The sequence below is a fragment of the Tachyglossus aculeatus genome, chromosome 9 (genome assembly GCF_015852505.1).
Source record: "Tachyglossus aculeatus isolate mTacAcu1 chromosome 9, mTacAcu1.pri, whole genome shotgun sequence".
NCBI lineage: Eukaryota > Metazoa > Chordata > Mammalia > Monotremata > Tachyglossidae > Tachyglossus > Tachyglossus aculeatus.
Window position 1 is genome coordinate 1847169 of NC_052074.1, and position 16729 is coordinate 1863897.

The 16729-nt window shown below is 52.5% G+C and overlaps 1 protein-coding gene across 2 annotated transcripts in view; it reads left to right on the plus strand.

Moving 5' to 3' along the window:
• The window catches only part of EPAS1 (endothelial PAS domain protein 1), a 143599-nt gene that overhangs the window by 75741 nt on the left and 51129 nt on the right, over positions 1 to 16729 (plus strand). Inside the window, exon 2 of one of the 2 annotated variants that reach the window (XM_038751467.1) lies at positions 10152 to 10345. In XM_038751467.1, the coding sequence (XP_038607395.1) occupies positions 10152 to 10345 (194 nt within the window). The remainder of the gene's footprint in view (positions 1 to 10151; positions 10346 to 16729) is intronic. The other variant, XM_038751468.1, reaches the window with a different exon arrangement.

Consider the following 16729-nt stretch of genomic DNA (forward strand, 5'->3'; position numbering starts at 1 on the left):
CTTAGACCGAATTCAGTCAGCATCCTGCAGGCAGCTCACAGTCTAAATAGGAGGGAGAACAGGAATTGAATCCCCATTTTACAGTTGAGGAAACTGAGGTACAGGTGCCTAAGGTCACCCAGCAGGCAAGTGGGGGAGCCAGGATTAGAACTCAGGTCTTCTGGCTCCCAGGCCTGAGCTTTAATCCACTAGGTCATGGTGCTTCCTATATCCTCCTGGGTGCCTATATACTGAGCACCTCTCTGTACCATACTGGGCACCCACCCTGAGCCAGGGGCCGTACAGGGTGTCTGCTGTGTGTACCGTGACGGAACATCATCATCATCAATCGTATTTATTGAGCGCTTACTCTGTGCAGAGCACTGTACTAAGCGCTTGGGAAGTACAAATTGGCAACATCTAGAGACTGTCCCTACCCAACAGTGGGCTCACGGTCTAAAAGAACAGGCAACAGAAGAAGCAGTGTGGCCTAGTGGCCTAGAGAAGCAGCGTGGCTCAGTGGAAAGAGCCCGGGCTTTGGAGTCAGAGGTCATGGGTTCAAATCCCGGCTCCGCCACTTGTCAGCTGGGTGACTTTGGGCGAGTCACTTCACTTCTCTGGGCCTCGGTTCCCTCATCTGTCAAATGGGGATGAAGACTGGGAGCCCCCCGAGGGACAACCTGATCACCTTGTAACTTCCCCAGCGCTTAGAACAGTGCATTGCACATAGTAAGCGCTTAATAAATACCATCATTATTATTAGTGGCTACAGCATGGGCCTGGAATTCAGAAGGACCTGGGTTCTAATCCCAGCTCCGCCACTTGTCTGCTGTGTGACCTTGGGCAAATAATAATAATAATAATAATAATGGCATTTATTAAGCGCTTACTGTGTGCAAAGCACTGTTCTAAGCGCTGGGGAGGTTACAAGGTGATCAGGTTGTCCCACGGGGAGCTCACAGTCTTTATCCCCATTTCCCAGATGAGATAACTGAGGCCCAGAGAAGTGAAGTGACTTGCCCAAAGTCACACAGCGGACAACTGGCGGAGCCAGGATTGGAACCCCTGACCTCTGACTCCAAAGCCCGGGCTCTTTCCACTGAGCCGTGTTTCTCTGTGCCTCAGTTTCCTCATCAAGCAATCAATCAATCGTATTTATTGAGCGCTTACTGTGTGCAGAGCACTGTACTAAGCGCTTGGGAAGTACTAGTTGGCAACATATAGAGACAGTCCCCACCCAACAGTGGGCTCACAGTCACAGTCCCAGTGGGCTCATCACTTAACTTCTCTGTGCCTCAGTGACCTCATCTGTAAAATGGGGATCAAGACTGTGAGCCCCCCGTGGGACAACCTGATCTCCTTGTAACCTCCCCAGCGCTTAGAACAGTGAGCCCACTGTTGGGTAGGGCCTGTCTCTATATGTTGCCAACTTGAACTTCCCAAGTGCTTAGTACAGTGCTCTGCACACAGTAAGCGCTCAATAAATACGATTGATGATGATAGTAAGTGCTTAATAAATACCACTATTATTATTAATATTAAAATGGGGATGGAGACTGTGAGCTCCACGTGGAACGTGGACTGTGTCCAACCTGATTGACCGGTATCCACCCCAGCCCTTAGTACAGTGCGTGGCACATAGGAAGCGCCTAACAAATACAGTGCTCTGCACATAGTAAGCGCTCAATAAATACGATTGATGATGATAGTAAGCGCTTAATAAATACCACTATCATTATTATTATTATTATTATTAAAATGGGGATGGAGACTGTGAGCTCCACATGGAACGTGGACTGTGTCCAACCTGATTGACCGGTATCCACCCCAGCCCTTAGTACAGTGCGTGGCACATAGGAAGCGCCTAACAAATACAGTGCTCTGCACATAGTAAGCGCTCAATAAATACGATTGATGATATATATATATAATTTTTTTTAAAAAAGCAGGAGAAGCGAAGAGCTTAAACCGGGGTGGAGTGGGAGGAGAGGGTCGACAGGTGAGAGGACGGGGCCTGTTCCGGACCTGCTTCCCCGGATCTTGCCGCGTCTTGCTCGGGATTTCAAGATTCCCGAATCCTAGATTGCCTCCGGCCCCCGGCCTGGGCAGTGTCCACCGGCCAGAGACACAACTGATGACCCCTGGAATGTGCAGCGCGCACGCTATCTTCCCATGCCCGTTCCCGTCGGCCGTCGCACCTTATCCTCCCTTCATCCCCGGGAGGCAGGGAGAGGCAGAGCCGGGTGGTGTGGAGTGGGGTTGTGGGGGGAGATAATAATAATAATAATAATGATAATGGCGTTTATTAAGCTCTTCCTATGTGCACAGCACTGTTCTAAGCGCTGCGGAGGTTCCAAGGTGACCAGGTTGTCCCACAGGGGGGCTCCCAGTTGAGGTCATAATGATGGCGTTTATTAAGCTCTTCCTGTGTGCACAGCACTGTTCTAAGCGCTGCGGAGCTTCCAAGGTGACCAGGTTGTCCCTCGGGGGGGCTCCCAGTTGAGGTCATGATGATGGCATTTATTAAGCTCTTCCTATGTGCAAAGCACTGTTCTAAGTGCTGCGGAGGTTTCAAGGTGACCAGGTTGTCCCACAGGGGGGCTCCCAGTTGAGGTCATAATGATGGCATTTATTAAGCTCTTCCTATGTGCAAAGCACTGTTCTAAGCGCTGCGAAGGTTTCAAGGTGACCAGGTTGTCCCACAGGGGGGCTCCCAGTTGAGGTCATGATGATGGCATTTATTAAGCTCTTCCTATGTGCAAAGCACTGTTCTAAGTGCTGCGGAGGTTTCAAGGTGACCAGGTTGTCCCACAGGGGGGCTCCCAGTTGAGGTCATAATGATGGCATTTATTAAGCTCTTACTATGTGCACAGCACTGTTCTAAGCGCTGCGGAGGTTCCAAGGTGACCAGGTTGTCCCACAGGGGGGCTCCCAGTTGAGGTCATAATGATGGCATTTATTAAGCTCTTCCTATGTGCACAGCACTGTTCTAAGCGCTGCGGAGGTTTCAAGGCGACCAGGTTGTCCCACAGGGGGGCTCCCAGTTGAGGTCATGATGATGGCATTTATCAAGCTCTTCCTATGTGCAAAGCACTGTTCTAAGCGCTGCGGAGGTTTCAAGGTGACCAGGTTGTCCCACGGGGGGCTCCCAGTTGAGGTCATAATGATGGCATTTATTAAGCTCTTCCTGTGTGCACAGCACTGTTCTAAGCGCTGCGGAGCTTCCAAGGTGACCAGGTTGTCCCTCGGGGGGGGCTCCCAGTTGAGGTCATGATGATGGCATTTATTAAGCTCTTCCTATGTGCAAAGCACTGTTCTAAGCGCTGCGGAGCTTTCAAGGTGACCAGGTTGTCCCACAGGGGGGCTCCCAGTTGAGGTCATAATGATGGCATTTATTAAGCTCTTCCTATGTGCAAAGCACTGTTCTAAGCGCTGCGGAGCTTCCGAGGTGACCAGGTTGTCGCACGGGGGGCTCCCAGTTGAGGTCATAATGATGGCATTTATTAAGCTCTTCCTATGTGCACAACACTGTTCTAAGCACTGCGGAGGTTTCAAGGTGACCAGGTTGTCCCACAGGGGGGCTCCCAGTTGAGGTCACTGAGGCGCAGAGAAGCGGAGTGACTCGCCCAAAGTCACCCGGCGGACAGTTGGCGGGGCTGGGATTTGAACCCGTGACCTCGGCCTCCAAAGCCCGGGCTCTTTCCCCCGAGCCCCGCCGCTTCTCCGTTGAGGCCGCTCGGGCCCAGAGACGCGGAAGTGACTGGCCTGAGGTCCCAGAGCAGGCTGGGGCCAAGTGGAGGGGACTGGGGTGGGATGGGGTTTTTTTTTTAGACTGTGAGCCCACTGTTGGGTAGGGACTGTCTCTATATGTTGCCAATTTGTACCTCCCAAGCGCTTAGTACAGTGCTCTGCACATAGTAAGCGCTCAATAAATACGATTGATGATGATGATGGGGTTTTTTTAGACTGTGAGCCCACTGCTGGGTAGGGACCGTCTCTAGATGTTGCCAACTTGTACTTCCCAAGCGCTTGGTCCAGTGCTCTGCACACAGTAAGCGCTCAATAAATACGATTGATGATGATGGGGTTCTCCACTGAAGGAGGGGAGTGAGTGGGGGGTCCGGGAGGGGCACGGACTGGGGGGATGCTGGGCTTCCCGGGGCCCGGGAGGGCAGGAAGCAAGTCCTTGCCCGGCCTGGTGATTTCTTTCCCAGGGATTTGCGGCCCCCACCCAATCCCCACCGCCCCGCTTTGTCTCAGCAACAAAGACATCCGGTGTGGACGGCGTCCGGCCGCCAAGGCTGCCAGGGGCGGGCGGGCCGGGGGAGGGACAATCACACAACCCGCCGAAATCCCAGGCTCGGGGGCTCCGAGGACCTTAGAGGAGATGGGCGGGCTGGGGCTGGGGTCCCACATACTAATAATAATAGGCATTTATTAAGCGCTTACTATGTGCAAAGCACTGTTCGGTTACAAGGTGACCAGGTTGTCCCACAGGGGACTCCCAGTCTTCATCCCCATTTTCCAGATGAGGGAACTGAGGCGCAGTGAAGTGACTTGCCCAAAGTCACACAACTGACGATTGGCAGAGCCGAGGTTTGAACCCGTGACCTCTGACTCCAAAGCCCGGGCTCTTTATCTGCCAGTCCATCGATGCCAGGCTCTTCCATCGGAGTGAAAGCCCCTCCCGGGCAAGGCCTGGATCCTTCAACTGATTTTTTCCAGGGGCCCACCACGGTATCCGGCCTATGGGAAGGGCCCGCTACATTCCCTCCCTTCAGGAGCCGCCCAGTAATAATAATAATAATAATGGCATTTATTAAGGCGAGGACATTTCTATCCTATTTATTTTATTTTGTTGGTATGTTTGGTTCTGTTCTCTGTCTCCCCCTTTTAGACTGTGAGCCCACTGTTGGGTAGGGACTGTCTCTATGTGTTGCCAATTTGTACTTCCCAAGCGCTTAGTACAGTGCTCTGCACATAGTAAGCGCTCAATAAATACGATTGATTGATTGATTGATTAAGCGCTTGCTATGTGCAAAGCACCGTTCTAAGCACTGGGGAGGTTACAAGGTGATCAGGTTGTCCCACCGGGGGGCTCACAGTCTTCATCCCCGTTTGACAGATGAGGGAACTGAGGCCCAGAGAAGTGAAGTGAGTGGCCCGAAGTCACACAGCTGACAATCGGCGGCGCCGGGATTTGAACCCGTGACCTCTGACTCCAAAGCCCGGGCTCTTTTCCACTGAGCAACGCTGCTTCTCAAAGTCCTCCAGTTTCTACAGGGGAGGGTGAGCAGGGAGGCGGCGGGGAGGAGAGAGAGCAGGGCATGGACCTCAAAAAACACCACTGGTTGCCCATCCACCTTGGCATCCAACAAAAACGCCCCACTCTTGGCTTTATTAATAATAATAATAATAATAATAATAATGGCATTTATTAAGTGCTTACTATGTGCAAAGCACTGTTCTAAGCGCTGGAAAGTACTCAATCACCTTGCCCCCTCCTACATTACCTCGCTCAGCTCCCTCCTCCCAGGAGCTGCCCGGTTACAGCTCTCCACCCCCAGGAGGTGCCCAGTACAGCTCCCTGCCCACAGGAGGCATCCAGTAGTTACACAATATAATGCTAAAAGTAGATAAAATAAATTTGGAAGAGTTCAGAAATTCAAAAGTCACTGACAAGGTGGAGAGAGTAACCATCTGGGGGTAGGACCACCCTGCCACTAAGGTAGCACCCCTTGGGATGTGTGTGTGTGTGTGTGTGTGTTTGTGTGTAAGCAGCGTGGCTCAGTGGAAAAGAGCCCGGGCTTTGGAGTCAGAGGTCATGGGTTCAAATCCCGACTCTGCCAATCATCAGCTGTGTGACTTTGGGCAAGTCACTTCACTTCTCTGGGCCTCAGTTCCCTCATCTGGGAAACGAGGGTGAAGACTGTGAGCCCCCCGTGGGGCAACCTGATCACCTGGTAACCTCCCCAGTGCTTAGAACAGTGCTTTGCACGTAGTAAACGCTTAATAAATGCCATTATTATTATTACAAACAGCGTGGTTTAGTGGATAGAGCACAGGTCTGGGAATCAGAAGGATCTGGGTTCCAGTCCCGGCTCCGCCACGCGCCTGCCGTGTGAACGTGGGCGGGTCACGTCTCTTCTCTGGGCCTCAGTTCCCTCATCTGGAAAATGGGGATCAGGACAGCACGTCCTACGTGGAAAAAGGGCTGTGTCCAATTCGATGGCCTTGTATCATCATCATCCTCATCATCAATCGTATTTATTGAGCGCTTACTGTGTGCAGAGCACTGGACTAAGCGCTTGGGAAGTACAAATTGGCAACACATAGAGACAGTCCCTGCCCAACAGTGGGCTCACAGTCTAAAAGGGGGAGAGATCTACCCCATCGCTTCGTGTAGTGCTTGGCGTGTAGTAAGCGCTCACCGAACAGCACAGTTATTATTATAAGTAGTAGTATTATCACCAGTCGGTCCCCCTGCCCCCTGCCCGTGCAGGCCGGAGCACATTCCCGGTCAGAGAGCGCGGACTGGGTCAGCCGGCCCTCCCAGGTTGACGCAAATGCGGCCTTATCTGCGGCCCCGGATCGGATCGGGGCCCCCCTAGCCCCCTTCCAGGGCTACAGCCTGGACCCCCGGAGGCGGGGGGGGGGCCTGGCAGATAAAGATCTCCCACCTGCCGCCATCTGGAAAGACTCCACCAGGAGCCCTGCAGCTCAGGGAAGAAACCCACCACGCCGGGCTGGGCGCTGGGCCCGGGGGCGGGCAGAGGGACGGATGGCGGGGGCTTGAGGAGAAGCAGCGTGACTCAGTGGAAAGAGCCCGGGCTTTGGGGTCAGAGGTCACGGGTTCAAATCCCAGCTCTGCCAATTGTCAGCTGGGTGACTTTGGGCAAGTCACTTCTCAGCACTTAGAACAGTGCTTTGCACATAGTAAGCGCTTAATAAATGCCATTATCATTATTATTATTATTATTCTCTGGGCCCCAGTTCCCTCATCTGGAAAATGGGGATGAAGACTGGGAGCCCCCCGTGGGACAACCTGATCACCTTGTAACCTCCCCAGCGCTTAGAACAGTGCTCTGAACATAGTAAGCGCTTGATAAATACCATTAAAAAAAAAGAGACTAGACCGTGAGCCTGCTGTTGGGTAGGGACCGTCTCTATATGTTGCCAACTTGTACTTCCCAAGGGCTTAGTACGGTGCTCTGCACACAGTAAGCGCTCAATAAGTACGATTGAATGAAAGAGACTGAGGGTGGGAAGTCTGGTATAGGTGGGGAGGGGAGGTGTGCTTTCAGGGGGGCTTGGGGAGACCGGGATGGGGAGGGTTAGCCTGGGAGAACCGGGAAGCGGCGTGGCCTAATGGCTAGAGCCCGGGGCTGGAAGTCCGAAGAACCTGGGTTCTAATCCTGGCTCCATCACTTGCCCGCTCTATGACCCGGGGCAAATCACTTCACTGCTCTGGGCCTCTGTTTCCTCATCTCTAAAATGGGGATTAAGACTGTGAGCCCCGTGTGGGACGTGGACTGTGTCCAACCTGATTACTTTGTATAATAATAATGGCATCTATTAAGCGCTTACTATATGCAAAGCACTGTTCTAAGCGCCGGGGAGGCTACAAGGTGATCAGGTTGTCCCCCGGGGGGGGTGGGGGGCTCACAATCGTCATCCCCATTTTCCAGATGAGGGAACTGAGGCCCAGAGAAGTCAAGCGCTTAGTACAGTGCTCTGCACACAGTAAGTGCTCAATAAATGCGATTGATGATGAAGTGACTTGACCAAAGTCACACAGCTGACAGTTGGCAGAGCCGAGGTTTGAACCCACGACCTCTGACTCCAAAGCCCGGGATCCTTCCACTGAGCCGCGCTGCTCAGAACAGTGCCTGGCACATAGTAAGCGCTTAACAAATACCATTGAAACAAAAGAGAGAGAGGGGGCAAGGAACTGGTCCCAGCCTGGCTCATCCGTGTCGTGACTTCAGTGTGGCAGAGTGGGGGGGAGGGATCCTTGAATCCCTATTTCCACCCTTCCCTCCCCATCCCCCCTCCGTGGGAATTCGGAGGAGGAGGAGGAAAGATCTCCAGCCAGTAATACCAAAAAAAAAAAAATGTTTTTGTCCTTGGACAGGAAGTTGGACAGCGGGAAACACCAGCGGGTCCGGAGGGGTTGGGACACAATCCTGAACGGGCATCTGGGCTGGGTTGGGGGGCACTGGGGTGGACCAGAGGAGAGAGTCAGGGGTGTGGGGTTGCAAGTTGTTGCCAAATTGTACTTCCCAAGCGCTTAGTACAGTGCTCTGCCCACAGTAAGCGCTCAATAAATACGACTGATTGATTGGGGTGGTCCGTGCTGGGACACGGGGGAAGAGTCAGGGATCGATGAGAGGGGAGAATCAGGGGGGTTGGATGGTCCATGCTGGGTCACTGGAGGAGAGGCCGGGATGGAGAGGGCAGAGGCAGGGGTTTTGGATGGTCGGTGATGGGAAAATCTGGAAGAGGAATGGAGAGAATAATAATAATAATAATAATGGCAGTTATTAAGTGCTTACTATGTGCAAAGCACTGTTCTAAGCTCTGGGAGGGATACAAGGTGATCAGGTTGTCCCACGTGGGGCTCACAGTCCTCATCCTCAATTTACAGATGAGGGAACTGAGGCCCAGAGAAGTGAAGTGACTTGCCCAAAGTCACCCAGCTGACAGGTGGCAGAGCCGGGATTAGAACCCATGACCCCTGGCTCCCAAGCCCGGGCTCGTTCCACTGAGCCACGCTGCTTCTCTAAGAGAAGCGTTGTTTTCCCTGGCTTCCCGTCTAGACTCTAAGCTTGTTAGGGGCAGGGAAAATGTCTAGAAACTCTGTTGTTTTGGACTCTCCCAAGCGCTCTGTACAGTGCTCTGCACATAGTAAGTGCTCAATAAATGCCACTGATGAAGGGTGGAATGTCGGGCGGGATCGGCCTATCACCACAGCAAAGATCCGCCGTGAGCCAAGGGCTGTGGTGCCTCACTGTCTGCGAGTGTTCTTTGTTTTATATACATATGATAGCATTTATTGAGCGCTTACTATGTGCAAAGCACTGTTCTAAGCGCAGGGGAGGTTACAAGGTGATGAGGTTGTCCCACGGGGGGCTCACAGTCTTAATCCCCATTTTACAGATGAGGGAACAGAGGCCCAGAGAAGTGAAGTGACTTGCCCCAAGTCAGCTGACAAGTGGCGGAGCCGGGATTTGAACCCATGACCTCTGACTCCAAATCAATCAATCAATCAATCAATCGTATTTATTGAGCGCTTACTGTGTGCAGAGCACCGTGCTAAGCGCTTGGGAAGTCCAAGTTGGCAACATATAGAGATGGTCCCTACCCAACAGTGGGCTCACAGTCTAGAAGGGGGAGACGGAGAACAAAGCCAAACATATCAACAAAATAAAATAAATAGAATAGATGTGGACAAGAGAAAGAAAGAAAGAAAGAAAGAAAGAAAGAAAGAAAGAAAGAAAGAAAGAAAGAAAGAAAGGAGAGAGAGAGAGAGAGAGAGAAAGAAAGAAAGAAGAGAGAAAGAGAGAGAAAGAAAGAAAGAAAGAAGAGAGAGAGAGAGAGAAAGAAAGAAAGAAAGAAAGAAAGAAAGAAAGAAAGAAAGAAAGAAAGAAAGAAAGAAAGAAAAGAAAGAAAGAAAGAAAGAAAGAAATAAAAGAAAGAAATAAATAAATAAAAGCCTATGGTCTTTCCACTGAGCCACGCTGCTTCTGTCCAGATCTGTCATTTATTTCTATTAATGTCTGTCTCCCCTCTAAGGACACTGTGGGCAGGAAATGCGTCTGTTTATTGTGGTATATTGTACTCGCCCAAGCACTCTGTACAGTGCTCTGCACACAGTAAGTGCTCAATAAGTACGATTGAATGAATGAAAGAGGGAGCGCCCAAGTGTGCTCTGCCCACAGGAGATGCTCAGTACAGTGCTCTGCCCACACAATCGGTGGCCAGAACAGCAGTCTGGCCTGTGGTTTGGGGGTCAACACGGGGTGGCGAGGGGTCCCACTGGGTTGGGGAGGAACTGGCGGATGGGGGGCCGGGGGACTGAGATGCTGGTGTGGACGGTCAAGCGCTTAGTACAGTGCTCTGCACATAGTAAGCGCTCAATAAATACGATTGATTGATGATGACGGTCCCCGCAGGAGCAGCTCGGAGCGCCGGAAGGAGAAGTCTCGGGATGCGGCTCGGTGCCGGCGCAGCAAGGAGACGGAGGTGTTCTACGAGCTGGCCCACGAACTGCCCCTGCCTCACACGGTTAGCTCCCACCTCGACAAGGCCTCCATCATGCGCCTCGCCATCAGTTTCCTGCGCACCCACAAGCTCCTGACTGCAGGTGATGGGGCGTGAGGGGGCGGGGAGGGCCACCCGGTCACCATCCCCATCCTCTCCTTGTCACGGCCCCCGGTGGGACCCTACCCTGGCCTCCGCCGCACCCCGATCCTCACCCCATAATAATAACGATGGTAGTTGTTAAGCGCTAAAGCACTGTTCTAAGCACTGGGGGGATACAAGGTGATCAGGTTGTCCCCCGTGGGGCTCACAGTCTTCATCTGTAAAATGGGAATTAAGACTGGGAGCCCCACATGGGACAACCTGATCACCTGGTAAATTCCCCAGTGCTTAGAACAGTGCTCTGCCCATGGTATGCACTTAATAAATACCATTATTATTATTATTCCCATTTGACAGATAAGGGAACTGAGGCACAGAGAAGTTGTGACTTGCCCAAAGTCACACAGCTGACAATTGGCGGAGCCGGGATTTGAACCCATGACCTCTGACTCCAAAGCCCGGGCTCTTTCCACTGAGCCACGCTGCTCCTCTGAGCCCATCTGAGCCAGGGGCGAGTGAGGAGACCCCCGGAGTCCTGGTTCCACACAGAGGGGGGCAGGGGACCCCCAGGGGAGGTAATAATAATGATGGGACTGTGAGCCCACTGTTGGGTAGGGACCGTCTCTATCTGTTGCCAACTTGTACTTCCCAAGCGCTTAGTCCAGTGCTCTGCACACAGTAAGCGCTCAATAAATACGATTGATTGAATGATTGATGGATTAAGCGCTTACTATGTGTAAAGCACTGGTCTAAGCGCTGGTAGAGGAGAAGCCCCCTCCCTGCCCCTGCCCACACGGCTTACAACCTGGCTTTGGGAGTAGACTGGCCGGCCGAGTGAAATCCAGACCTTGACTTCCAATGGGTTCGTCCTCGCTGGCGCGGGTGATCGGGAGGGCTTCCTGGCGGAGGGGTGGGGGTTGAAGGAGGGGAGGTCTTTGAGTGGAGGAGGGAGGGCTGGGAGTGTTCATTCATTCATTCGTTCAATCATATTTATTGAGCGCTTACGGTGTGCAGAGCACTGGACTAAGCGCCTGGGAAGTCCAAGTTGGCAACATCTAGAGACGGTCCCTACCCAACAGTGGGCTCACGGTCTAGAAGGGGGAGACAGAGAACGAAATAAAACGTATTAACAAAATAAAATAAATATAATAAATATGTACAAATAAAATAAATACATAAATACATATGTGGGCGGGGGGAGATGCCCAGGGCGACGGGGAGAGGGGAGAGGAGAACCTAGCCAGGGAAGGAGGGGCGAACTGAGGAAGAATCCGGGGTCTTCTGCCACCTCCTCGCCTCTCCGGCTGTTGCCCACCTCGACCCCAGTTCCCTCTTACTTCTCTGAGCGGCTGCTTGAGAATGACAATCAGTCCATCGATCTATCACCGGTATTTATTGAGCGCTTACTGTGCGTGGAGCAGTCTACTAAGCTCCAGCCCAGCGCTCTCTCCCCTGGGCCCTGCTAAGGGCTGGGCACAGTCCCCCTTCTAGACTGTGAGCCCACTGTTGGGTAGGGACTGTCTCTATACGTTGCCAACTTGTACTTCCCAAGCGCTTAGTACAGTGCTCTGCACACAGTAAGCACTCAATAAATACGATTGATTGATTGATTACCACAGAGAGTAACCATCCAGCCGGGCAGCCAGCTGGGGAGGAGGTGAGGTGTGTCCGGAGAGGTTTGAAGATGGGGGGAGAAGGAGATGGAGGGAAAGAAGTGGAGGAGAGAGAAGGAGGCAATGAAGGAGGAAGGAGAAGGAGGAGATGGAGGGAAGGATATGGAGGAGGGAGGAGGACGTCTGTGGTCTGGCGGGCTTGCAGATGGGAGACATCCTGAGGGGGAGATGCGCTTTCCTGGCTTTCCCTGAACCTGAGGGATTGTCCGATCCCACGGCCTGAGGGGTCCCGGACCCCTCCTCTCCCTCGCCTCCATCTGCCCAGAAACACAGCTCTATGAAGGGACAGACAGGCCAAGGCGGTGAGAATCCCAGACTAGAGACGCTCCCTCAGCCAGTCAACCTATCAATCAATCAATCAATCACATTTATTGAGTGCCTCCGGGGCTAGGACAGAGTTCTGGGTCTCTGGCATCTGCTGCTGCCCATCGCTACCAAGAGGAGCACCCACAGGAAGGAGAGGAGGAGGAGGATAGGTGAGGAGAAAGAGGAAGAGGAGATGGAGGGTCTGAGGAGGAAGAGTTGGATGAGGAAGAGGAGGAAAACGGAGGTGGAGGAGGACGAGATGAAGGAGAAAATGGAGGAGGGGGAAGGAGAGGAGGAGGAAATGGAGGCGGGAGAAGGAGGCAGTGGAGGAGAAGGAGATGGAAGGAAATGGAGTTAAGAGAAGGAAGCAATGGAGAAGGAGATGGAGGGAAAGAAATGGAGGAGAGAGAAGGAGGAAATGGAGGAGAAGGAGGCAATGGAAGAGGAGGGGATGGAGGGAAGGAAATGGAGGAGGGAGAAGGAGGCAATGGAGGGTGAGGAAGAGGAAATTGAGGAGCCAGAAGGAGGCAAAGGAAGATGAGAAGGGAGGAGGAGGAGGCGAGGGAGGAGGAGGAAGGAGGTTGGAGGGGCTGGGCAGGAGGAGGGGAGGAGGAAGAGGACAAGAAGGGGAAAATGGAGGAGGAGGAAAGGAGGAGAAAAGAAGGGAATGTGGAGGGGGAGAAAGAGGAGGGCCCTGTCTAGTGTAGCCACACTTTCTTGCTGGGAGACGTCCCTCCCTCGACCCTGCTGCAGGCCAGAGACCCGAAGCGGATCTGGACCCGAAAGGGTTACTGGGCAGCCGCCCATATTTTTTCTTCTTTGAATGCTCTTTTGCTCTTCCTGTCTCGGCATTCTCTACGGGTCGTTCGGAATCTCTATTTTGAGGGTGGGGTCTCCTGGAAAAAGGCTAAGCGGAAGCCTCGTGTAAACACAAAAAGCCCCTCCGGCTTCCCGCATTTTTCTTCTGGCTCCCAGGCTCCCCCAAGCCAAAACAAACTTTCATTATTCGAGGACTTGGCGGCCGCTGGAACCCCCGCCCCGACCGGGGGTCAGCGAATAATAGGACCAGGCCGGGCCTCGGTGAGGCCGAGACGGAGCAGGCGTTCCTCGGGGGCCCGTTTATGGAGGACGGTGGACGGGGTCCGGGGGGGAGCCCGTCGGGAGTGACCCCGGTCTCCTCACCGAACCCGAGGTGGACCTTCTGGGGTTACACGTCGAGATTCCTATCGCCGGGAGCCGACTTAAACAATAGCTCCGGACCGCGTGTTTCCTCCCAATCCCGGGAACGGCAACAATATAACCGGAACGCCGAGAGAACTCCAATTCGATTGGCCTAAAGTTCCTTTCAAGATGTGTTTAGCGTACAATGGAGCGCTAGCTTGAGACCGGCCTTATTGGGCGGTCAGGAAGCATGTACTGAACGCCTCCGTGATTATTACCGGGTTTGCTAAGCGCTTACTCCGTGCCGAGCGCTGGAGTAGATGCGGGAGAATCGGGTCGGACAGAGGTTCTGCTCCAGTTGGGGCTCAGGGTCTAAGTAGGAGGGCGATGGAGAAGAAACTGAGGCACGGAGAAGTGAAGTCATTTGCCCCAGGTCCTGGGACTCGCAGGCCTGGGCTCTTTCTAGCAAGTCATGCTGCATTTTTGCCTTCATAATAATAATAATAATAATAATAATAATAATAATAATGTTGGCATTTGTTAAGCGCTTACTATGTACAAAGCACTGTTCTAAGCGCTTGGGGGGATACAGAGTGATCAGGTTGTCCCACGTGGGGCTCACAGTCTTAATCCCCATTTTACAGATGAGGTAACTGAGGCTCCGAGAAGTTAAGTGACTTGCCCAAGGTCACACAGCAGACATGTGGCGGAGCCGGGATTCGAACCCATGACCTCTGACCCCAAAGCCCGTGCTCTTCCCACTGAGCCACGCTGCTTCTCTTCATGTGCAAGAACACATTTTTTTTTTGCTTTTTCATTCAATCGTATTTGTTGAGCGCTTACTGTATGCAGAGCACTGTACTAAGCGCTTGGGAAGTACAAGCTGAGCACTGAGGTCAGATGCTCACTGGGCTTTTGTTGCATTGTGTTTTCTTAATGGTAACTGGTGAGCGCTTATTGAGTGTCAAGCACTGTTCTAAACGCTGGGGTAGATACAAGTTAATCAGACCGGACACAGTCTCTAGCCCACATAGGGCTCCCCGTTTAAGTAAGAGGGGGAGCAGATATTGAATCCCCACTTTACAGAGGAGGAGACTGAGGCCCAGAGAAGTTGTGATTTGCCTAAGGTCACACAGCAAGCAAGCGGTGGGGCCGGGATTAGAACTCAGGTCCTCGGGCTCTCAGGCCCAAGCTCTATCCACTAGGCTAAGTTGCTTCCCACTGTTGGTTGAGTACAACAGGGTAAATAGTTGCCATCTCTGCCCTAAAGGACCTTACAATCTAGCTGGGGTGGGGCAGAGGGAGGACACCGGCACAGTTGATCGATACTGTGTACTCAGCACCCAACAGGTGCAGGGCACTGTACTAAGCACCTGGGAGTGTACAATAGTTATAATAATAATAATGATGGCATTTATGATGGCACTGGAGAGGCTACAAGGTGATCTGGTTGTCCCACGGGGCGGCTCACAGTCTTCATCCCCATTTTCCAGATGAGGGAACTGAGGCCCAGAGAAGTGAAGTAGCCCACTGTTGGGTAGGGACCGTCTCTATATGATGCCAACTTGTACTTCCCAAGCGCTTAGTACAGTGCTCCGCACACAGTGGGCGCTGAATAAATACGATTGATGATGATGATGATGAAGTGACTTCCCCAAAATCACCCAACTGACAAGTGGCGGGGCCGGGATTCGAACCCATGACCTCTGACTCCAAAGCCCGGGCTCTTTCCACTGAGCCACAGCGCTCTGCACACAGTAAGTGCTCAATAAATACGATTGGTTTTGTTCTCTGTCTCAGTCTTTTAGACTGTGAGCCCACTGCTGGGTAGGGACCGTCTCTACATGTTGCCAACTTGGACTTCCCAAGCGCTTAGTACAGTGCTCCGCACACAGTAAGCGCTCAATAAATACGATTGATGATGATGATGATGATTTATTCAGCGCTTACTCTGTGCCAAGCACTGTTCTAAGCGCTGGGGAGGTTACAAGGTGATCAGGTTGTCCCCCGGGGGGCTCCCAGTCTTCATCCCCATTTTCCAGATGAGGGAACTGAGGCCCGGAGAGGGGAAGTGACTTGCCCAGAGTCACACAGCGGACAGCCGGCGGAGCCGGGATCCGACCCCGTGACCTCCGACTCCAAAGCCCGGGCTCTTTCCGGTGAAGCACGCTGCTTGCGTGAGCCCTGGAGAGACGGGACCATCCTGCAAAAGAACTGTCACTTCCACGTCACTTGTGCCTTTCGTAGGGAAAGGGCAAGATGGAACACGAAAGTGAATTTGGCGTAATTATAATAATAATCCTGGCCCGTCATCTAGGAGAAGGAGGTACAAAGATTGTAGCAGCGGGGCGGGGCCGGGAGGAGGAAAAGGGCGTTGGTGGCGTCATTAACTGATGATGATGATGACTGATGATCATTAACTGATTACCCGATCACCTTGTAACCTCCCCAGCGCTTAGAACAGTGATTTGCGCATAGTAAGTGCTTAATAAATGCCATCATTATTATTATTATTATGAGGAGGTGAGAGGCCTGGTCCTCCCAGCGAGGGGAGGCCTGTGGGCTGGTAACTCTCTGCACTTTTCTGCAAGGCTGTAAAAATGCTTTCAGGCCACCCAGATAATAATAATTAAGGTATTTGTTAAGTGCTTACTATGTGCCAAGCACTGTTCTAAGCACTGGGGTAGATACAAGGTAATCAGGGTGTCCCACGTGGGGCTCACAGTCTTCATCCCCATTTTCCAGAGGAGGGCACTGAGGCTCAGAGAAGTTAAGTGGCTTGCCCAAGGTCACACAGCAGACAAGTGGTGGAGGTGGGATTTGAACCCATGACCTAGGACTCCAAAGCCCGGGCTCTTGCCACTGAGTCATGCTCTTCCCATCCCAGGGGGCTGTGGCAGACCAGGGTGGGTGAGTGTTCTCCCAAGCGCTTAGTACAGTGTTCTGCACACAGTAAGCGCTCAATAAAGCCGCGTGGCTCAGTGGACAGAGCCCGGGCTTTGGAGTCAGAGGTCATGGGTTCAAATCCCGGTTCCGCCCCTTGTCAGCTGTGTGACTTTGGGCAAGCCACTTCACTTCTCTGGGCCTCAGTGACCTCATCTGTAAAATGGGGATGAAGACTGTGAGCCCCCGGGGGACAACCTGATCACCTTGTAACCTCCCCAGCGCTTAGAACAGTGTTTTGCACATAGTAAGCGCTTAATAAATGCTGTCATTATTATTATTACTATAATAAACAGCACTGA